Here is a 20,976-nt window from a genome sequence, read left to right as displayed (position 1 = left end):
TGAAAGAAAAAAACGTCCTAAACATGCTGCTAAAATGAAATGTATTAGTTTTAGCTGTCTTAGATACTCCCTCTGAAAGACCATTCTTGTTCCACAAGATTATGGTGCAAGACAGAGTACAAATAACAAATCTTTAATTTAAGATTGCATCAGAAGTTTAAACAAATAAGTAGAAGAGTAATTAACTGGAACTGCAGAGGTTAGCTGTGCAGTGGTGAATGTTAGAATGTTATTCATTTTGCTGTAAACACTTTTGTTTTATATTTCAGACTCAAGTCTGCCATCACTGAAATGTGCTGTGAGTCTCTACCATACACATGAGCATACTCACAACCACACCATTAGTAACAAGTGAGTACTTACTGCATTCTGGTTTTCAAACAGTGATTTAGGAGCAGCTTGAGCCTTGCATGCCTTTAAGTAGGAAGGCCAGCTGAATTCTTCTTCCTTATATCCTAAATGAGAGTTGTAAAAGAAGGGCAAGAAATGATGGGTATGAGACACAGGGCACACGTTATCAGTAAGAGACCAATTTTACACTTCTGTTTCTTCCCTTTGAATGAACATCTCCAAGAAGCACAGGCTAAAAGTCACCTCTTTGTCTCTCCCCAAGAAAACTTTATCTGACCACCACCTGTCTACCTCACAGGTACTGCCTAACTTCCCTTTGTTGGTCTCACTGACACACACACAGAGCCAACAAGTGTTCTCCAGCTGCTTTTCAGTCTGTTGCTTTTACTTCAGAATTAGAAAAAAGACCTACAGGTCCCAGAGTTCTTCCCACCGTGCCAGTCAGTCCAAGAAAAAAATATCCCTCCTTCTCCAGACTTCACCGTATTACATCATCAGGCTATCACTAATACAGCATCACCACTACTAGCTTTAAAACAAACCCCCTAGGTTATACCAAACAGTTAGCCTATCAATGCCTCAGGACCCCTTCTCAATTTACAGTATAAACTGTCCCCTGTATGGACATTATACATTTTTTATTCTGTTTATACAACACTTGAAATGAAATCTGTATTTCTGTTCATGTTTAGTTTCTTAGGGGAAAAAATACAAATAATTCATAATATACTGAACTGCATAAAATAATCCTCCAAATAACATTTGTAGTTCTAATCTAAAAAACAATACTAGGAGTTGGAAGCAAATAGGTTTCCTCCTTCATTTTTCTGTTATGTAACAGTTGTAGAAACATCTCTTTTAGTCAATATGTTACAACCCAGTAAAGTAAGACCAAACCACAACAAATTTCAGTGAGTGACTGCCTTTACTGAAATGTGTCACCTCTTAACTCTTAATACTTGAAGCATTACTCAAATATGCCAGAGACAACTGCTTTGTTTAACCTGAGAGTCTCATGTTATCCCAGGAACCGCAAGTTTAAAACCCTTCACCTTCTCTGCATAGGGGTTTCTCACTTTTCATTTTAAATAGTAGTCAACATAAATTAACCTACAAGTTCAAAGAAAAATACTTTCCTTATACTCCAGTTGTCTCTTGTCTTGATACAGTACAGCTGTGTATCAAGCTTTGAAACCATTTTTATGTTGTATGTATATTTTATTTCAAATGTATGTATGTTATATTTCAAATGCTGTACTATTTAAAGCCATTTTAAAGCAATACAATATTTAGGCTTTTCATTTTCACTTTGTAATTCTAGAGAGTATTCAAACCTAAGTCCAAGCTCACAGTAGACAATAAAAAACTCCACCTACTGCATGAGTGAAGGGATCAGTTAATGGGACTAGGACAAAGCCCATGGGAAAAAATGGTTTTAGTAGACTGTGAAGCAGTTTTTGGGCAGTGTGGGTCTTTTTGTCACCAAATGAGAAAGGGAGATCTCAACCTCCTAATTCATCTCTCATAACAAGACCAAAGGTCAATTTGATTTTTCACTGCAGATATAGATCAGTCAATGCAATTTTTACATGCATATATATACATGTACATCCATCCTCTTGCTGCAGATTTTGCCTGTGTGAGATAAAGTGGCCTCCTCTACACAAAATGAATAGTGTCCTGAACACCATCTTTTTTTTAATTTCTGTGATACCCAGTTCAATTTTGCCCCTTAGCTCTCCTACATCTGCTGGAAGCCCAGCAGAAGCTGCCTGTTGCCTCTGCTGCTTTGGGGATGGGAGACATCCCATCACAAGACCTGTCCTGCCCAGCAGCACTAAGAGTTACCCATCCTTTCCATTTTAATAAACACGGATAGAAATACATTTCAGAAAACATCTAGAATAATATTCTTCCTATCTCATGTCCCTCATTCCCCATTCCCTGCCCCCCCAAGGCAGACCACCAGGTTCCAAATTGCTTCGGATTTATACCATGAAGGTCATAAATTTGTATTTTATCTGGAAAATTAAAGGCTACTAACACAAACCTTTGAGTTCTTCTCTGGGGCGCTATTTTATATAAATACTGTGTGCTATGTCATAACTCTCATTGGCTTTAGCATCTGTAAAATTTGCAATGGGCACTACAGAAATCATTATTAAAATGCCATAACACAGGAAAATACAACCAATCTGTCCACCCCAATTAAAACAGAACCTTCAACTGGCATATTATCCTTCCCCTTGAAAAAGCAGAACCCCGCAAAGTTCTTCCAGAGGCAATCATTCATGGTTAACAAAAGCTTTCTAAACCAGACACATAAGATGTAAAAAAGGTACCAAATCCTCATCAGAGATGCAAAACTTACTAAGCACACTGTAATAACATCAGGAAGGCTGTAACTGGGAACTACCCATTTGCTACATACAAGTTATTACATCAGTGAAGGCCAACCTTCTAAGATATTCTTATTTATGTTCAAGAAATTGCTATTGCTACATGGCCACTTATGCCCGTGTCCCAAGGCAAGTAGCACCCTGTAGCCAGAGTGGAGCTTGCAGAGGTCTCAGAAGAGCAGCTCATGTCTCTCAAGGCTCACACAAAGAAATGCCATCCTCTCACACACTGGCAGGCCCCCTGCCTCTACACTTCCAGTGGCTTTACTCTCACCTTCCACACCTGAGCCCTTACATCTACAGTTTTATAATTCTCTGGAAGCACACCCTCTTGAATTTGTACATGTCCTCATTTTCCAGCCCTTCTAAATCACATTATACTACCCTCATTGTGTATGCCAAAATGGCACAGTCATTTATTTCTCACTTTCCAGACTTCAGGACTTGTTCCCTTCATCCCCACATACTCCCTCCATATTCCAAAAGGACCACATTTATCTATTTTTCATAGTACAGTTCAGTGCAGATGCCCTCCAACTGCCAAAAGAAGTTACACAATGTGAAATGGAAGTAAATTATGCGAGTAAATTACACACATTTCAATACCTGTATACCATTTACATAATCCATGTATGAATTACACTTTCAGGCTTGCAATCTTACCTTTTTTTCTCCCTATTGATCTGTTCATTCCTCTTTTTGTCTCTATTTCAGATTCAATCTTTGTGGAAATAGGATAGTCTTTATTAGTCTGTACCAACATTTGTACAATAACAGGGATCATTATGCAGCAGCAAAAATGTCCTAAGACCTTCCACTAAAGGATCCTCAGCTGCCTGTGAGACCCCAGTTTAAGCATATTTGTCACCAGTATGCTGCCATTTTCCTTGCAATAAGCTGGGGTCTAAGTTTGCTGCTCATCTTTTTTTTTCCTAATGCCTTATGGATGACTCTGATGGCCCATTTTGTTTTCTTGCTTTCTCTGAATTTCCACTGAATAAAAGGGGCATGCTTTCAAACTGGAAATTTTAGGCAAGATATGTATTTAATTTGCCATTTTCAAATACCCTTGACTAAACAAATGAAAACATTTCTGCCAGAAAAAAATATTACAGCATTACACAGGTACTCTCCATTTCAGAACTGCATAAGACAGAGATTTAAACTAAGCAATACCTTTAGGTGGATGAAGCTTGTGACCTGTTTTTTCACACCATCCAACAGGATGAATGTCTGAAGAATCAGCATTCACCCAGAAATCGTAACAATCTGGGTATCCATCAAAATGTAGTCTTATTCTGTAGCCACAAACCTAAAAGCAAGAATTGACAGCATACAACAGTATGTTTTAAGACCTTTGCCCTACACATAACCACTTCCATTCAATATTATATATAATAACTGTATGTTTTCAGTCAGCTTTTAATTCTGCCCAATCTAGCATTAGATGAATAAATTCATTCGATAAAAAGGAGAGAACTAAAAGGCAAAGCTATTCTCAGTCTGAGTGCCTCCTCTTCTGGTCAAAAGAATTTAACTGAAAGCTGGCTGTTGTCAGTAGCACTCAAAAACTTGACAATGGTTCAACCCAGCATCAGAGTAAAACACAAGCCCTACAGAAGAGCATGAATACATCTGATACAACTGAGGACAAAGTGTAGGTAATGAGTTTCTCAAGCTATTCTGATTAACTGATATGCAAGGGAGCAGTGAACAGTAAGTATGTTCAAAAGGCTCTCCAGAGTGATACTGAAAACTGTTTAAGTAAAGATGAGAAATCAGTGGAGGTATTCCCCAGAACTTCATTATTCCATGAAGTAATAAGTCAACCACTGAGAGGAGGAGAAAAACAGGACACAATACTGTCTCTGTATGGAAGTTCTCCACATCTCCCTGAGTGTCAAATGCCATAAATTTACTGCAGTTATCAGTGAAAATCTCAACATCAACCCTATTTTATATTTCATTTGTACTGTGACATAACCTCTAGTTTCCCCATTTTAATTCATAAATTAAATCCAAAAACCCATTAAAACCATGCAAAAATGAAAGGAAGGTATGTTTAAAAGATATACAAAATATGCCTCAGAAGCAGGTTCGCTATTGAAAGCAAAGAAGTTGTTCATCAGAAAAACTGTTTCATGACCCACAGCAAAAAGAAAAACTGGGTTTCTATTTTATGTTAACTTGCACAGGTTGCCAATACAGGCAATTTCTGCATCCATCAGCCTGAAAAAGTTGCAGCACAACAGCAACACAAGAAAATTTTAGGTATTTGTATCAGTGAATGGAGCAACTGCAAACACTATCAAACTTCTATAAAACTGCTGTGTATCAGTTGTTGTGATTCTTTTCTATTTAATTTTTCTTTCAAATACAAAGTACAGGATTACAGATGAAACCACACATCATCCAACTAGTCTAATACTGTTTTCGGTAGCTGCGCATGTTAAATATATGTATAGCTGCATTGACACCAGATATATTCTTTACATATCTATCAGGCAGAAAGAATACAGCATTATTAATTTAAAAACCATCTTCCTACATAAGTTTCTGTCTCTCTGTTAGGTTAGAGTGAGGGTTTTCAGCTGCTGTTGTTTCATTTCATTTCAGTCTCTACTATAACCCAGCAATGTGGCTGCTTGCTTACCTCAGCCACTGTGAGAACACAGTAGATTGACTGGTGCTCAGGATCCACACCCTCCAGCTTCATCCCTACCTTGAATCCATTCTTGTTGTATGGGAAAGACTGATACTGAAATGGAAAAGAAGTTTCAATACTTCTGAAAGTATACCAGAGAAAGACACAATATCTTTATAAGGAACAGAACAATCATTATTTATTATTCACGCTTCTGAATGAACTAATAAATCACTTGAAGTTTCAAGTTTTCAAAAATGTGGAGAGGAAAAGAGAAATTGATGATTGCTTGAAAAATACAATGACTTGAAACTTGAGAGTATGTAAGAAAATTAGGAAGAATTAGCAAAAGCGTCAAGGCAAAGATGACACCCTTTATCTTCAACTTTTTTCATTAATTTACAGTAAAACATCTTAGCAATTTGATTATTTAATTTTCAGCCTGTACAGTGACACCCTCCTGGTGGACTTCATTCCTATAATAATCTCAACAATGACTGATTTGCCTTTTCAGTTCCACATCTCAGGCCATGAAAGATGAACTGAAAGGCAGAAATATTGAACACTGTTTGTATGTAGAGATGCCTATTTGCTGTCCTTTATATGCTGAGTCCAGACTATGTAGTCTTCCAGGAGAATTTCTACATTGCAGGAACATGACTACCCTTACATCACATTACAATGAACCCAGAAGAATATCTTTCAAAAAACTTAAAGTGAAAACAAGGCTAAGCAGGATGGATCAACCACCTTTTCAACCAGCAGGCATCATCATCCCTCTGTTAAAGAGGACAGAAGGGAGCAGATATTAAGGTTAAATTGGAGGAAAGATCAGAAAAATAAGTAACCAAAACTGAAGACAGTTTTCCACAGGTTAGAAAATTCACAGTAAGTTTTATGTTACAGAAAAAAAAAAAAAAAACCCAGAGGAAAAGCATCTTAAAATGTCCCCTTTTTCTTCTGTTTCTGTCTAGGAGACACATGCTCCTGAGTCAGCTGCAGTACCTCTGCAGCCAAAGGGAAGAGAAGGGTACCAAGGGAAGTACTCAGAGAGGTACCACCTACTTGGAAGGAAGGGAAACCTTGTGAGACACAGCTTAGAAATCACCCTAAGGTCTAAGGAAATGGCAAGGACCCTCCATCATCCTGACTGTTCCTAACTAAGGATACAAAACACAGTGAAAACTACGGCTTCTGAAATGGTAAAATAAAAAGAAAAAAAGAGTAACTCTCAAAATCCAAACAGTAATCAAGGATTCATGATTGGTTATGATGTTTGGTTTGGGCTTTTTTTTAACCTGTTTATGTGGCTTGCTTATTAATCTGTAAAATGGAGAAACATTACCTGGCCAATTCTGAGTGTTATTAAGAATTTTCTTTCTGCTACAGGCTTTAAATATTGCACACTAAATCAAGCATTACCCAGGGGCTAAAGACTTTGGAAGAAAATATTAAATTAAGATGCACTGGATGGGAAAGGTATAATGTGGAGGAAACATCACATAACTCCAGACTTTAGCACCACGTCCAGTGCCCTGCAAAGACTTTGTACTGCAACAGCATTTCATGGACCTTCAGACAGGCAGAGCAATGCTTTGTAAATCTATCCTCCCACTAGGGCACTCTTTATCCTGATTGTTTTCTTGCTAATTTTTGAACCAGTATATAGCACTATCTTCACAACTGAAGATAGTCAGGGGACTGTTGTTCTTGCACCTACAAATCTATGGATTCTGTAAACCTAAATCCCAGTTCTTCACTTTTCTAACTCAATAGCAACTAAACCACCAATTAAAGACCAGCAACACACTGCATGTGTAAGCTGAAAAGCTAATTCCCACAGAGAAGATTTAATAGCTGAACTACGAAGCATACAGAAAGAAATGGATGCAAGAAACAGACTACAAGTAAGAACAGAAATATCCAAAAAAAAGTAACATATAGCAGGAGTACAGCAGCTGAGGTATGTTCATATGTTTCACCAGGTTTTGCAAGGGAAGATAACAGCACAGAAATCTTGTGGATTTGGATACAGAGCTCTCTTCCAAGCAAGAGAGGTGGCACTAATGAAAGCACTGAAATGACAAAGCATAGCAGGCAAAGGACAAGCAGGACATGATGATGTGACATCCAACCAGATGACAGGCCAAAGGAGAACAAGACAAGTAGTATCTGATGTAGTAACAAAATATAATGTCAGCAGAAGCTGAAGAAAAGACAGGTAATATAATCAAAACAACAAGACAAAAGATGGCCTTTGTACCACCTTTCTAAACATACTTAAAGAAAATGATACAGCATGAAAAAGTGTGGGTATGTATCACATTTTTTAGCTTCAGAGACTAGAAGGAATGGTTAGAACTGCAGATTTTGGGAGAGCATCTGCTTTCTGCAGTCTGATTTGACAGCATTCATCTATAACAACAGAATTCTCTGAAAAAAAGAGAGAGATAATTGCTTTCATAATTGCTGATGGACACGGCATTATTTTCATTCTGCAGATTTTCCCGAGAAAAGAATAAAATCTTCAAATTATTTTTGTTTATTGACTGCCTAGGAATTGCATGATCTTAGGTGGTTGACTGACTTAAATTTCAAAGGTCATACCTCTTTAAAAAGCTTAGTAGGTACTGCAATGGCCTTTTCTTCCTCCAGATAGGATGCCCAACACCATACTTGCCTTCCTTTAGAGGGTACAGCTAAAAAGAAGCATAAAACAGGGAAATAATTCTGTAACTGTTAATATCTCAAGAAGAAAAATTCACAACACAAGTTCATAACATTCTTAAATTTACATTTTATGAAATGCACTCATGGTGTTGTTCAGAACTTATTTCAGAAAAAGAAGTTCTGTAGGCTGAAAGGCACCAGGAATGTGAAGGTTCCTGGTTTGTCCAGAAACATTTCCAGCAGTTTAAACCTTGATAAGTAACAAGAAAAAGCTCCTTCAGGTGACAAGAACAATTTACAAAGTCTTGCTCCAACACATTTTTCCTTATTGCTCCTATGAAGCATTAAGATATACAGTTCGCAAATGTGTAAAAAGTTGAGTTCAAATTCGTTAAAATAGCTCAGTATTTTAAGGGATTTCTTTTCCCCCCATGTCCTTCTTTAACTGGAAAGCATTTTCAAGTGGATACTGCTCATAGTAAGTTTTTTTTAATCGGGGTTGAAATACTCTATTCTTTAACAGTATTCAGACTGTTTCTCACCTACTCCATCACTTTGTAGTTTGATGGTTTTGGGTAGAAAGGCAGTGATTTAACAGTATTTTCTGCAAGTCCTCAGAACTGTCACCAGTGCTTTTTTTCCTCAGGATGTCATTAGCATATGACAGAAACCTCCAGTTTCAGGTTTGTTCACACAGTATGAACACTACACAGTAATTGCAATACTGCTTACAGTCCATCTTAATAATGGCTACAGTCACAGTTTTCAGGCCTTGAAAATAAGGCACTACCTGCACTAGCAATAGCCAAGAACTTCAAGAACAGATGGCTGGAGCCTGGCCACATATGTATCTACTTTCATACACCTCTACTCTGCTCTTCTGATCTCCACCTAAAATGCCTCCTCTGCACAGACAGCTTAGCATTTCAGACCATAAGCTCACACTGTCAGAAGGATTCATCACAGTTCACACTGTGATTCTGGCTTGATCCAGACTGTGGGCTACTCACAGGAAAAATAAATCCTTTAAATAACAGTCTGGCTTAGCATTTTTATGATTAAAACATGAACCATAACAATAGTGATGGCAAACTTTCCTGAAGAAAGCTTACAATAATGTAACCAAAAGACAATAAAATTCAGAGTGATAGTGACCTCTCAACACCATTAGAGCACACTCATTTTATTTAGGATTTACCCAGTTTTTATCTGTTCCATTAGAGAAATTAATTGTACTTGGTTCTGAATACAAATTGGTCTTTGATACCAGTTCATACATTTATATTGATGTTTTCCCAAATAAAAATTTAAAAAAACAACAGAAGAAATTTGTAAATCATTCTTTCAGTGGGCAGCAGTGATTTCCACAAAGCATCAGCTTTGTGCTTGTGTCTCACACGCTTCTTATCTCTTCAGCCTTAGAAGGCCTTCAGCCTTAGAAGCAATTGTAGAAACATTTCAGGAGCGATGCTGTCTTGGGAGGGGGATCTTTCATAACATTTATTGTTGCATCTTCAACCAGTAGTTAATCTGCCTGGTGCACATCAGAGCTAACTGGAGTTCTGTGTTGATTAGTGGCCAGGCAACCTCTGTTAATGTCTCCCCATCTACTGTAAGAAGCACTCTGGAGGGCAAGATATAGGTCTGTGGTTGGTGTACCACTGAGATATAATAGCAGCTGATTCTCCCATTCTTCCTAAAACTATCTATCTATCATACAAATGGCTTGAAAGAACAGCACTCATTTAAAATATGTTTTATTATGTTGCTTGATGCAGTATATGTCCCTTTGGATTGATTATAGCAATTATTCCTAAACAGTTCCATAAAAGTGTCTATTTCCAGCATATAATGAAGATGCAAAATTGATCCCCAAGGAAACAAAAGTAAACTTTCACTTCTGCTTGATACATTTCTTTCAGCATCTGGGAACTCAATGGAGCTGATTCCCTCTAAGACTGGCACTATTTAGAGGGATGAAAAGGAAAAAAAAAACCTAAAATGCACATTAGTTGCATTTACACTCACCAGATCCTCCCCTATGCTTCCTTAAAATGTAATTGCTGTAAATAACACTGTCACTGTCTTTTTACAGTAATGAAAAAAATTCAATAGAGAATATAAATTCTGTGAAACAATGCTGGCAATTCCCAATAAGATATGGATATTACCTGGAGAACTGACGGTTGAGATTTTTGTTTCATAATCTTACTTACTTTGTTTCAAAACTGTTATCTCCCCTTTTCTTTTTCTCCTGGCTCTCTGTGAGACTCTCAAGATCCTTCCTTCAGGTTTATCCTCCTAAATTAGGAAAAAAAAAAAAAAAAACTACAGTAACCTCATTAGCTTAGAAGGCTAGTATGATAAAAATCAAGATACTGAAGTTTAAACTGTGACTTCATTTAAACTGACCCAGCTCTCTCCTACCTAAACAAACGTGCAGATGTCTAATAGAAGCAAAGTGAGCCATCAGTGACAAATCACAGCAAACACAATGAAAATGGCAGGCAGAAGGACTCTCACCATTTGGCACTCAGCCAGCCAGCCTTGCCTGACCCAGAGACAGATCATGAAGCCTTCAGCAGACCTGAGACACTGATAAATAATAGCATCTCTGGCATGTTCATGTTTCCAAAATTATTTAAAGGAAAACCTCTCACAGCTTTACTCTGTTTTTTTTTTTGTATTTTTTTTTCAAATGTACAATTGCTTTATTAAATACAAAATGGCACTGTGATCCTTTTAATTTTTTTCACTGCTTTTGTATTAACACTTTTGTGAACACCTGAGCAGATGAGCAGAGTAAGTACTCATCTGGGAGGGCAGATGCGTGGACACAAATAAGGTATCCCCTAACTTTTGCCTAAGATACTGCTATATAGAGAGCTGCAAATTCCCTCCTGACAACTCTAGTGTCTTCATCCTTTTGACAATTCTGTAGTAGCAGAACTCTACCCTTCTCACTAAAAACTGTGCTACCCCCAATAATGTCACAGCTGTTGGGAAGAAAACACATACTACAAGAAAACAAGCATTATAGGAAGATACTGCGGGGTAAGCTTTTTCTAAAATGAAGAATAATTCCAAAGGAAAAAAAAAACCACAAAAGTAAAATAAACTGCAACACAAAACCAAAACAAATTTTTGGCTATGATTTTTAAAGGCAAATCACATTAAGAAAATCCAAAGTATTCCCTTCTTAACTGCAGTATAGCTTTCTTTGTAAGTAAATTATTGGTCTATAGTTATTTATTCATGTGCAGAATGACAAAGTAACAGGGTTGTTGGGAAATATGTACTCCTCTTTTTCCATGCTGAAGACATGGCAAGTCGACGTTAGCATAGTTTTTCCTTTAAATTCTTTTTGTTCTGTTCTTAAAAAAGTAGGGGAAGGAGACCAAAACCAGCTTTTATCAAATCATTGTCAATAATTACAATTTACTGCTGAGGCATGATTAAATTGGCAAACAAACCAACTACTTATTGTGGCTCTGGCAGAGTGATGAAGTCTCTTCTCTTTGTGGACTGATGGAGCTACTGACATTGCAATACAAGGCAGAACTCCCACCCAAATACTTGCAGGAATGGGTTGATGATGCATACTAACAATTTCATCTGGATTCTCCTTCTTCTCCCCATTATCCCGGGACTCTTCTTTGAGAGGTACTTTTGCTTTTCTTTTTCGAATGCCTTTAGAATCATCTTCCCCATTGCATTCCATGCTGGGATTTTCCTCCTTTGGCTCTCTATCACAGAAGTAACACAATGACACAAAGCCAATATTATTTTACTTCTCATATTCATAAAACAAGTAAAAAAGCAAGTAAATGTGTGGGTCCCATAGTACAATACTGAATATATTCTTAGAAATACTACTGAAAATTAAGTCTGTCAAAAGAATTAATCTGAGAGACACACAATAGCAACTGTAAAAGGAAAGCTGTCAGCTTATGCTGAACAAGTTTTACATGTTTTAAACAGTGTGTCTCTTCTCATGTACCATCAAGTCTCCTGGAGAAGCAAACTGTAAAATGTTTAGGACTGCAGGGCAGTTTAGAGAGAGGAAGGCAAAGGTAATTGTTAAGTCTGACAAATCCAGTTGGAGAAAGCTGGTATGTGACTGTACAAATTGCTAAACAAGAAATCAGAACAGAAAACTTTGAAGCAATTAGCTAAAATGAAGGAAAATGTACAAAATCATAAATGTTTAAAACTGCCATAATGTAGCAATATGCAATACAGAATGGACACACTAACACAAACATGCTTTTATGAAGAGATTAAATGCACTAACTGAAAAAAAGGAACTGAGAAACTGCAGTATGTTCATGTTTTCACTCACTGTCGGCTACAAAACAGCTCTTGCACTTAATTATAATTAACTTACCACCCCAACCATCTCATTACTGATTATCTTAATTCCAATGACTGAAACAGGGTGGGAGTCTGACACTGATTCATGCATCCCATAGACTGTTTTACTGCTTGCATCTGACAGCAGAACACAGCACACTGAGTAAAAAAAGACTACCTTCAATATCAGTGTTAGACAAAACCAAATTTGTTAAGGTATTTACACAAAAAACAGTGAAAGAACATTATAAACAAATGGTGATACTGAAACTTGTCTGCTGAATATCTCCCTCTGCCCCACCATGAACATTTTATCTCACCACTTCACTCTTGTGCTGCATTTATGCCAAATTCTTTGTTTCTATGCTTTATTATAGTACCTACTTGTTTTTTACTTGTTGGGCACATTTCTGGCTGCAAAATTTCCCTTCAGGAACAAATTCTTCTATGGCACCATAGCGGTAACAGTTTTCACAGAAAACAAGTCCATCCACTTTTGCAGTTTCCTTCAACCTTGTGGGGATCCCTGTCTTTTCTGAAAAGGCTGCACAATGACAAAAGTTAACTTCACTTAGGCAGAGGTGATACATTCCCAAACATCCTTAGCAGGCCTTGCGAAGCAAACAGAAAAACATCAGCCACACCACTCTTGTCAGAATGAAGACCTAGGAGTTAGTGTTTGTGTATGAGGTCCACATTGCTGACAAGCAAGTCAGGTTTTCACATTGCATCAGGAGAAAGGAACCCACTATTCTATGGTTCTGCCACAGCTTGATGTGGCTACTTGTGGAAGGACTGAATTTTGTAACGGGCACTGACTGCTCAGAGAGTCATCACTGTTTAGAATCCATGACCTCATCTCTTGCTGGTAGGCCTATACCTAAATTTGGGAGAAAAGGGTTGGGGCGAGTTATCTTTACATTAGTTGAAATTATTTCTGGAAGCAAATTGCTGACTACAGTCTGCAGCCTCTAGCAGCAGCTACTGCTCAACCTGCCTGAGGTCCACCAGAAGTGAAACATCGCTCAACTTGTAACAAAGACATCTTCAAATACCAAGTTGCAATTTCCCCACAGACACAGCGCCTAGGAGAGGCTGTATCCCCGAGAGAGCCCAGTTACTTTCCCTCACAAGCAAGTATGAAGCACTGTCAAGTACCCCAGCCTCCAGAGCAGGTTGTGGTCTTTGTACCTCCCCAAAAGGCAAATTTCAAGTCACAGACTATTTATGTTGCTTAAGCACTGTACTGTCTTTGAAAGCAGAGTCAAATGAACTCTTCCATGCAGGCTATCTCCCCCAGAAGAATATATAATGTATGTTATATTTACACACCAACATCATAAGTGGTTCAAAATAACTATTTCTTCTCACAACGGAAAATTTTAGCAGTGTTTTTGCTTTTGGGGAGCACTAAATTAATCAAGGATGGTGGAAGGTAGTAGCAGAATGCTTACTCGATATGTTTATACATCCATAAACAGAGTTCAATTCAGCAGAAACAGAATTTTTTGTTTAAGTTTGTCAGACTGGAGGGGACGCAGTTGCTGTCGGTAACTGATCTCTCAGTCTAAGCAGAAAACCTGGTGTGCTACTACACTGTCACAGTGATGCTACTCTCATCACAGATTTGAAACCTGAATTAACTATCACTGCCTTGCAACAGAACACATTAACAGTGGTCTGCAGCTTCAGACCTCGGGAGGGCCCAAACCACTTTCCTATCAGTGTTAATGTCCCACATGACAATTATGAACTAACAGTGAGGGAGCAGCAAAGGAAAGCTCTCACTGACTTCTCGTGCTTATAGGGATGATTATGAAACAAAAATTGTGATGTCTGCTTTTCAAAGGCCTTACAGTATACATATTTTAAAAGAAAGTTGATAAAATGTAATACCAATGAGGAAAAAAACTAGGTAGCTGTAAATAATCACAAAACCAGTTGTGATATTCTCTTTCACACTACTCCATCATTACTGGAGTCAGTGTAAAAAGATTGCAGTAATTTATGATCATGTAAACCAACTTTCCTTGAACAAAACAGGTGTTTCTTACTTTCCTTGAACAAAACAGGTGTTTCTTACTTCAGTATTTTAAATCCAGGAGACACTTGATCTGGCAGAAAGATACTACAACTCTTAGAATTTTACCATTTAAGATAAACATTAACTGTTACTGCAGACTGATTTTAATGCTCAAAAGAAAGTGTAGTTGGCAAGAGCAAGGCATCTGTGGGGGTACACACTGCACATCTAACATCGGTGGCAGCAGCTGTGCTGACCATACCAAGGCAGTTTGCAGTGCACAAATCAACTCTAGGCCATTGGGAAAATCTGTGGGCAGTCTGTGAGAACCAGCTAAACAAAAAATTCAGTAATTTAAAATTCTCAGTAATTAAAAGAAACTTATTATTTTGCAAATTAAATAGAGGGAAAATACCAATTCTAAATTTAGAGAAAATTACTGTAAGGAAAAAAAAATGTGGCTGTAATTGAACTTCAGATGTTTAACGGTGGAATTATTTCCTTTCAACTTGAAATTAATTGATTTTCATACTAATTTACACCCCAAGAAACGGGTTACTTCGTAAGAGATACTTTGTCCATTAAAGTAAGTAAATTATTTTGTTTTTTTTTCTTTGGATGCAAGCTTTAAGGAAAGTTGATGCATTAAAGAAACTACAGTCTACCACAGAAAATGTTTACTGCTTCTTAACTGACCTTCTTGAGCAGTTGGAACCATCCAGGTTGTGGTAGCAGTTGCCTTTTTAACACTTTCCATCTCAGTTTCATCTGTAATTACTTCCAGGGCCCCAAATTCATTGACTCGAAACTGTAAGACAAAACAAATAGCACACAGAGCATAGTAAAAATTTACTGGAAGTCTCTTGAAGTATCTTCTATTCAATATAGTTTTTACATGGTATCCTCATCATATTGCCTATTTTCTGTTTCTGCTTATCCCCATGGAATTGAGAACAAGCCATTCTTGTTTCTATCAAGCCAAATCTGAATTCATTTTGATATCTATAAATATTAGTTCGCAATAGATACTGATTCAGATGCCTCCAATATCTAACTTACACACACACATATAAAAAAACAGTAACAGAAATTCATGGAAACATCCCCATGCCATATGCTTTTCACTGCCAGCAAAATAACACACTCCAGACACTGAGTATTCTTTCTGAGGACAAGGGAGCTGAATGAACATCACACACCAAATGCTTCACAGAGTACAGAAATTTCAGCATTCTCTGAAAACACAGTACTTCCCCACTAAAAAGCACACATAAACAAACATCTCAAGGCAGTTTATGAGGTGTTTAATTACACGCTAAATGTGATATTACTGTCAGCCAGACGCAAGGCTCAACAATGCCCCACATGCTGTGCTTACACTGGAGCACCACGAGTTATAGCTGTCCTGCTGCCAGAAGAAAAGTTTCTTCCCAATGCTGTAGTGATTACAGCACTGCCACATGAAAATAATTCTGCCTCCCAGTCACTATGTGGTTTGCAGGCCCAGCTGGTGACATGGGTTTAGCTCAAGGCAGTGTTTTGTCCCTGATCCCTGCTCTGAACAGTGAAGGGGTGCCTTTGCCACAGAGAACAGGTCTTTATCAGTGTGGTGCTCTTATCAACAGCTATCAACAGGGAAAATTACATCAGAGAGAGTCCTTCAAAGCTCCCCAGCATCCACCAGAGAGGATATTCCTTCAACACCATAGCATGAAGCCTATTTCTGTTTCTCTGGTCAGGCAACTTTACCTCGAGAAAATGGGAACGGAAACAATTGCCTGGCACTACACTGACCCTTTCTGTGCCTCCAGAGGCTGTTGAACACATCACACTCCCTCACTTTGGACCCTGCCATGGTACAGTACTGAAAATAAGCCATTCTGGCTGCAAGCAAAGGTGACCTCTATATACACACACGTATAAAGTGTGCTTTCACTAATACAGTCCTTCCAGCCTTAATATTTGCAAAGAGCCAACAGGTCCTAAGGAATGTGAACAGCTAAGAAATAGGCTAGGAGGTAGAAAGGGAAGAAGAGGCTCTCACACAATCATAAGATGTCTGGAGCTAAGATTTTTGCTTGTGATCAGCTGTGCTCACTACAGATATGAAAGCATGGACAAACTGCTGATAAATCCATCTGGACTGAAACACCATGAGTTCAACTTTGAAAGGCAACCAAATGCACTAAACATCACGTGCTGATGCTTCAGTTTGTGGAGAGACATTCATGCTGTTCCAACCACAGAAAAGCAGTAGAGTTACTATTCAGAAGAGTCTTACAGCTGACTTACGCACTCAGTCTTGTTCCTATTTTGGTTAAGCTCATTTCTGCTATTTGTGCTTTGCTGCCTCTGCAACAAGTGGATGTCAGAGGGAAAACCTTCCTAGCTTTCAAGAGTTCCAACTCTGCAAAAGCTGTGTCACAGCAGGCAAGCTGTGAACATGAGCCAAGACACCTGCAGGTTGCTGCAGCCTACCACAGGCTGGGCATAGGGAGGTTACTGAGCAGCTCCTCGAAACACTCTCCCACACCTTCATCCAGTGTCAGCTGGAACTTCCACATGCCAAAGGTATTTCTGAACAGTCCTGGGATACCTAAATACCTGGACTGTTTCTGCATGGTTCAATCAATGGCCTGATACCACACACAAGTTCCTCCTCCACCGGGGCCTACTGTGGAATGCAAGGACATCCCCCCAGGTAATGCAGTGACCTGCCAGCCCATCTGGCTCCAGAGGGCTCACTGCTGACTGACAGGCACCAAACAATGGAAGACAGACAACCGCAGGGAAGACAGCTCCCAGCCTCTCTTTCCCTGGAGGCTGTTAACAGCAGCAAGAGCTGAACTATTAAAGAAAAGCTCCTCAAGGAGCTCCTCAAAGCCAGGCAACCACGCTAAGACGGTCTCAGTGATGGGGAGTGACAACTTGCCACTGCCTTAGCAGGCGGGAGGGCCCAACAGTCCAACTGGGCACTGCTTCACTGATCACTGTAACTCCTGGTTACTCCTGTAACTCCTGCAGCCTTGCCTTTATCGGTGTCAGCTGCTGTTTGGAGGCAAACTTGAATTCATGACTGCTCTCACTCCCTGTTTTCCCAGTGACAGCATCAGCACTAATGCATACCCCAAGCTCTTTGTGGCTAACCAGGGCAACACCTCAGACCTGGGAAGTAATACTCTGGTTTTAGCTGGGGAGGAAAAGACATGAACAGCTTGTGACAAAGCTTAACTACTTAAAAACAGGATAAATAGATGTACAAAGCAGCATGCTGCACAAAGTCGTCACAGGATAATAGCTGCCAGAGCAACATGCCAACTAGTGTATACTGCTGGAAGCATGACAAAAAAGGATCTAGATTAATGGTGGTTTATGTGCCTATGAAAAAAATTCAACACATTTGTAAGTCTCTTCTACTTGGAGTGTAGGCAACAGAAAACCTAAATGTAAAGTTTTCATCATAATATTTCCTCCAAGCTAAAATACAGTAAGGGCAGTCCTCCCAAGCACTTCCCCAGGTGTCTTGACAGTTTGAAATGTCACAGCAGGTGACAGTGCCATTGAGCCAGCTTCTGAGGATGGATCCATAGCTTTCTGAGAAATAAAAATTTGTTTTCAAGTCACAAAACTCCTTTAGTAAACACAGAAATTTGCATTGGATAAAAGGATTTCCCTTCAATCTGCCTTCATTGCATCAAATGGTGAAATTCCCCTTGATGGAAACAAAGGCCGCCATAACTAAGCACTTAACAAATAAACTCACAAAAAAGACTGATTTTTGTCACTTCAATGTTTTAGAGATAATAAATTATTAAGCTTATTGTGTATAAATTCAATCCACTTGGCTTTTGTCAAATGCCTGTTGGCAAATTTTAAGTAATCTCTTAAGGTGATTCTCTGTCCCATGCTATGAAGCCAGTGGTCTTAGAAGATCAGACAGCAGCAGAGAAGAGAAAGAAACCTCAACGGCTTTCCTGAACAAATTCACATGAAGAGAAACAGGAATAAATATAGCATCTGGATAGGAAATTTAATTTCCAAAATTTCAGGTACAGGCAAGTAATGAGGGCAAAAATATACATGTTCAAGTAACTGCAATTCTTTTAATGCAAACATATTGTAACTGAGATGGCAGGAAGAGTCCAGCTGCTAATAGGTAAGTATACAACACAGAACTTACTCAGCTGCCTTGTCTGCAGTTTCCACAAGGATCAAGAAGGATCAAGGATCCACAAGGATCAAGCATCCATTTAAACATCATTAGAGATTCCTTCCACTCAGAGCTGAGATACATTTTCACGTTCTCAGGAAATGATGCCTTGATATATTAAAACTTTAGCTTTTATGACTATTAATTTTATCCCCAGGAAAATTTTAATATTCATTCAATAGATAATGAACATATTGAGGGAAGCCAAGGCTTAAATAAACAATAATCAAACATTATCAATACTTTCTGAACCATTTCTGTCCATCCACATGCTAAGTTTTTCTACTGGGACCAAAATTACTTTCAAAAAATATTTTCCAAAAAATTAAAATTGTTTGAAAATTTACACAGGACTGAAACAAGTATCATAATCCACTAATATGAAGCTTTTGGCTACTACAAGCAATAGTATCACACAAAGTATTTCATAAATGTTTCAGAAGATGACAGGTTTTCTGTTACCAGTGAACTGAAAGTCCATTCCTGAATTTCCGTCTTGAAAAACTTCCTTTTATATTTTAATTTCCATGTATTCATTGTCAGTTTGTACCCATTTTTTCTGAAGCCACATTACCCTATTGAATACATAGCTGTAGTACCCTAACACTTACTCTCTTGGTATATGATAGAGCAAGGAATTATGTACCTCCTCAAACTCAATTTTATTGTGCTAAGCACAAGGTCCTTCTGTTCTTACAAAAATATTCTCCATCTTCCTGTTCAGCCTGTCATTCTTTGCCCACCATGTGCTACGCTGAACCACAGAAATTCCAGGGAACATGACAAAGCATAACTCCAGTGGGTTTAGAGAATTTCCATTTCTAATGGATGTTCTTTGCCTTATCCTGCTGGCTGGAAGACACTGTGGTTTTATGTAGGGCTAATTAAATGCTAAAAGGGCTTTCAGTTCTCTTTTCCACATTTCATAAAAGTACTATTGAGCATTTGTCTCTCTGTGGGGTGAAAAAAAATTGCAAACAATGAAAAATATCTATCATATTGTAGATTAAGTCTTAAGACCTCAAACCTGTTGGGAACAAATGCATACAATCTAGTTTCAAATTAAGTCCCCACGGTTACATGTGACCAATTCAGAGCAACACAGATCAGACTATCAATGCTTGCTGTTACTTGTGCCCTCTTAAGAATGTAAAAGATCTCATCAGTTCCCACAGGTATCAAATCAGAATAAAAGTTGCTATTGTTTTATATATGGTAAAATTATTATTTGGGAGGACAGACAAAAAAACCAAAAATAAAGGAAGATCAATCGAAGTGCAAAGGAAAAAAAAAAAAAAAAAGAACAAAACCTCCACATATGTTAATGCACAGCTTTAAAATAAATTAGAAAAATCAGCCAACATCACCATCTACTGGGCAAGACAAGGACAGAGAGTTCATTGCAATAAAGACAATTGTTGCTCCATTCTGACAGTAACTTCAGCAACAAAACACATCTTGACACCACAACAGTGATTGTGGACATTCTCAGAAGAAATTCGCCAAGTTTTTAATATCCAAAACACAAGTAAATTGAGTAAATGTTCAGTACACTTGATGCCTATGAAGTAGCTACGCTTAAAGCCACAGAATTCCACAGAAGTTTGTCAAGAGGACTGACACCTGGGACTTCAGTGATACAAGAACTACACTCTGATCTCTAGCTAGCAAAAAGTTACCATCATTCTTGGTGTTAATCGCTGTTTAGTCACAGTGGTTTCAGTGGGACTCCTCAAATAAATCAGAGCTTTCCTAGCATTTTACACTCTTTTTAAAATGAAGGAATTGTCTGTCGCCATTGAATTGTCCAACCACATCCTGCTACATGCTAAACTATTTTTAACATATTACTTAAGTTGAATAAGTTATTAAATGCCAGAGCTTGTCCATTCAGCCAGACCCCTCTTCCCTGTGTGTGTGATACACTCTTTACATGCACAATCACATACTACTTTTTCCACAGAACCCCTGCCCCAGGCAAGGGCTGAATAGCATTCAGAAAAATGAGGCAGCTGCTGGTATTTTTATACTCTTTCTTCAAGCAGTAAAGCCAGTCTTATTTACTCTACATGGTTTGAAAGCAGAATGACTGTTTATTTTCTTTTTTAAAAAACCCCAAAGTACAACAAAGAACACGTATCTAAAAAAGCTTTAGGCACTCTAGCAATTACTGTTACAATGCAGTGTAAAGTAACTCCTGAAACAAAATCTCTGTTCTCAGCCACTTACAAAAGGAAAAAAAACTCCCTTTGGTAGCTCTTCATCCTTCTGAGTACTCTGCTCCCAGCTTATTTTAAAGCACTCAGTAAGCACGTGATCCCTTACA

General features: G+C 38.3%; 1 protein-coding gene across 9 annotated transcripts in view; it reads right to left on the bottom strand.

Annotated features, from left to right (window-relative positions):
• Positions 1-20,976, bottom strand: part of L3MBTL3 (L3MBTL histone methyl-lysine binding protein 3) — an 80,231-nt gene that overhangs the window by 42,303 nt on the left and 16,952 nt on the right. For 8 of the 9 annotated variants that reach the window (XM_068184466.1, XM_068184469.1, XM_068184467.1 and 5 more), the window contains exons 3-10: positions 15,137-15,248; positions 12,802-12,961; positions 11,672-11,810; positions 10,281-10,365; positions 8,002-8,093; positions 5,404-5,508; positions 3,927-4,062; positions 364-455 (exon numbers count right to left, since the gene is read on the bottom strand). In XM_068184466.1, coding sequence (XP_068040567.1) covers positions 364-455; positions 3,927-4,062; positions 5,404-5,508; positions 8,002-8,093; positions 10,281-10,365; positions 11,672-11,810; positions 12,802-12,961; positions 15,137-15,248 — 921 coding nt within the window. Of the gene's footprint in view, positions 1-363; positions 456-3,926; positions 4,063-5,403; positions 5,509-8,001; positions 8,094-10,280; positions 10,366-11,671; positions 11,811-12,801; positions 12,962-15,136; positions 15,249-20,976 lie in introns of those variants that run through there. The other variant, XM_068184474.1, reaches the window with a different exon arrangement.

This window comes from Anomalospiza imberbis, chromosome 3 (assembly GCF_031753505.1).
Source record: "Anomalospiza imberbis isolate Cuckoo-Finch-1a 21T00152 chromosome 3, ASM3175350v1, whole genome shotgun sequence".
Lineage (NCBI taxonomy): Eukaryota > Metazoa > Chordata > Aves > Passeriformes > Viduidae > Anomalospiza > Anomalospiza imberbis.
This window is presented reverse-complemented; position numbering and strand designations above follow the sequence as displayed.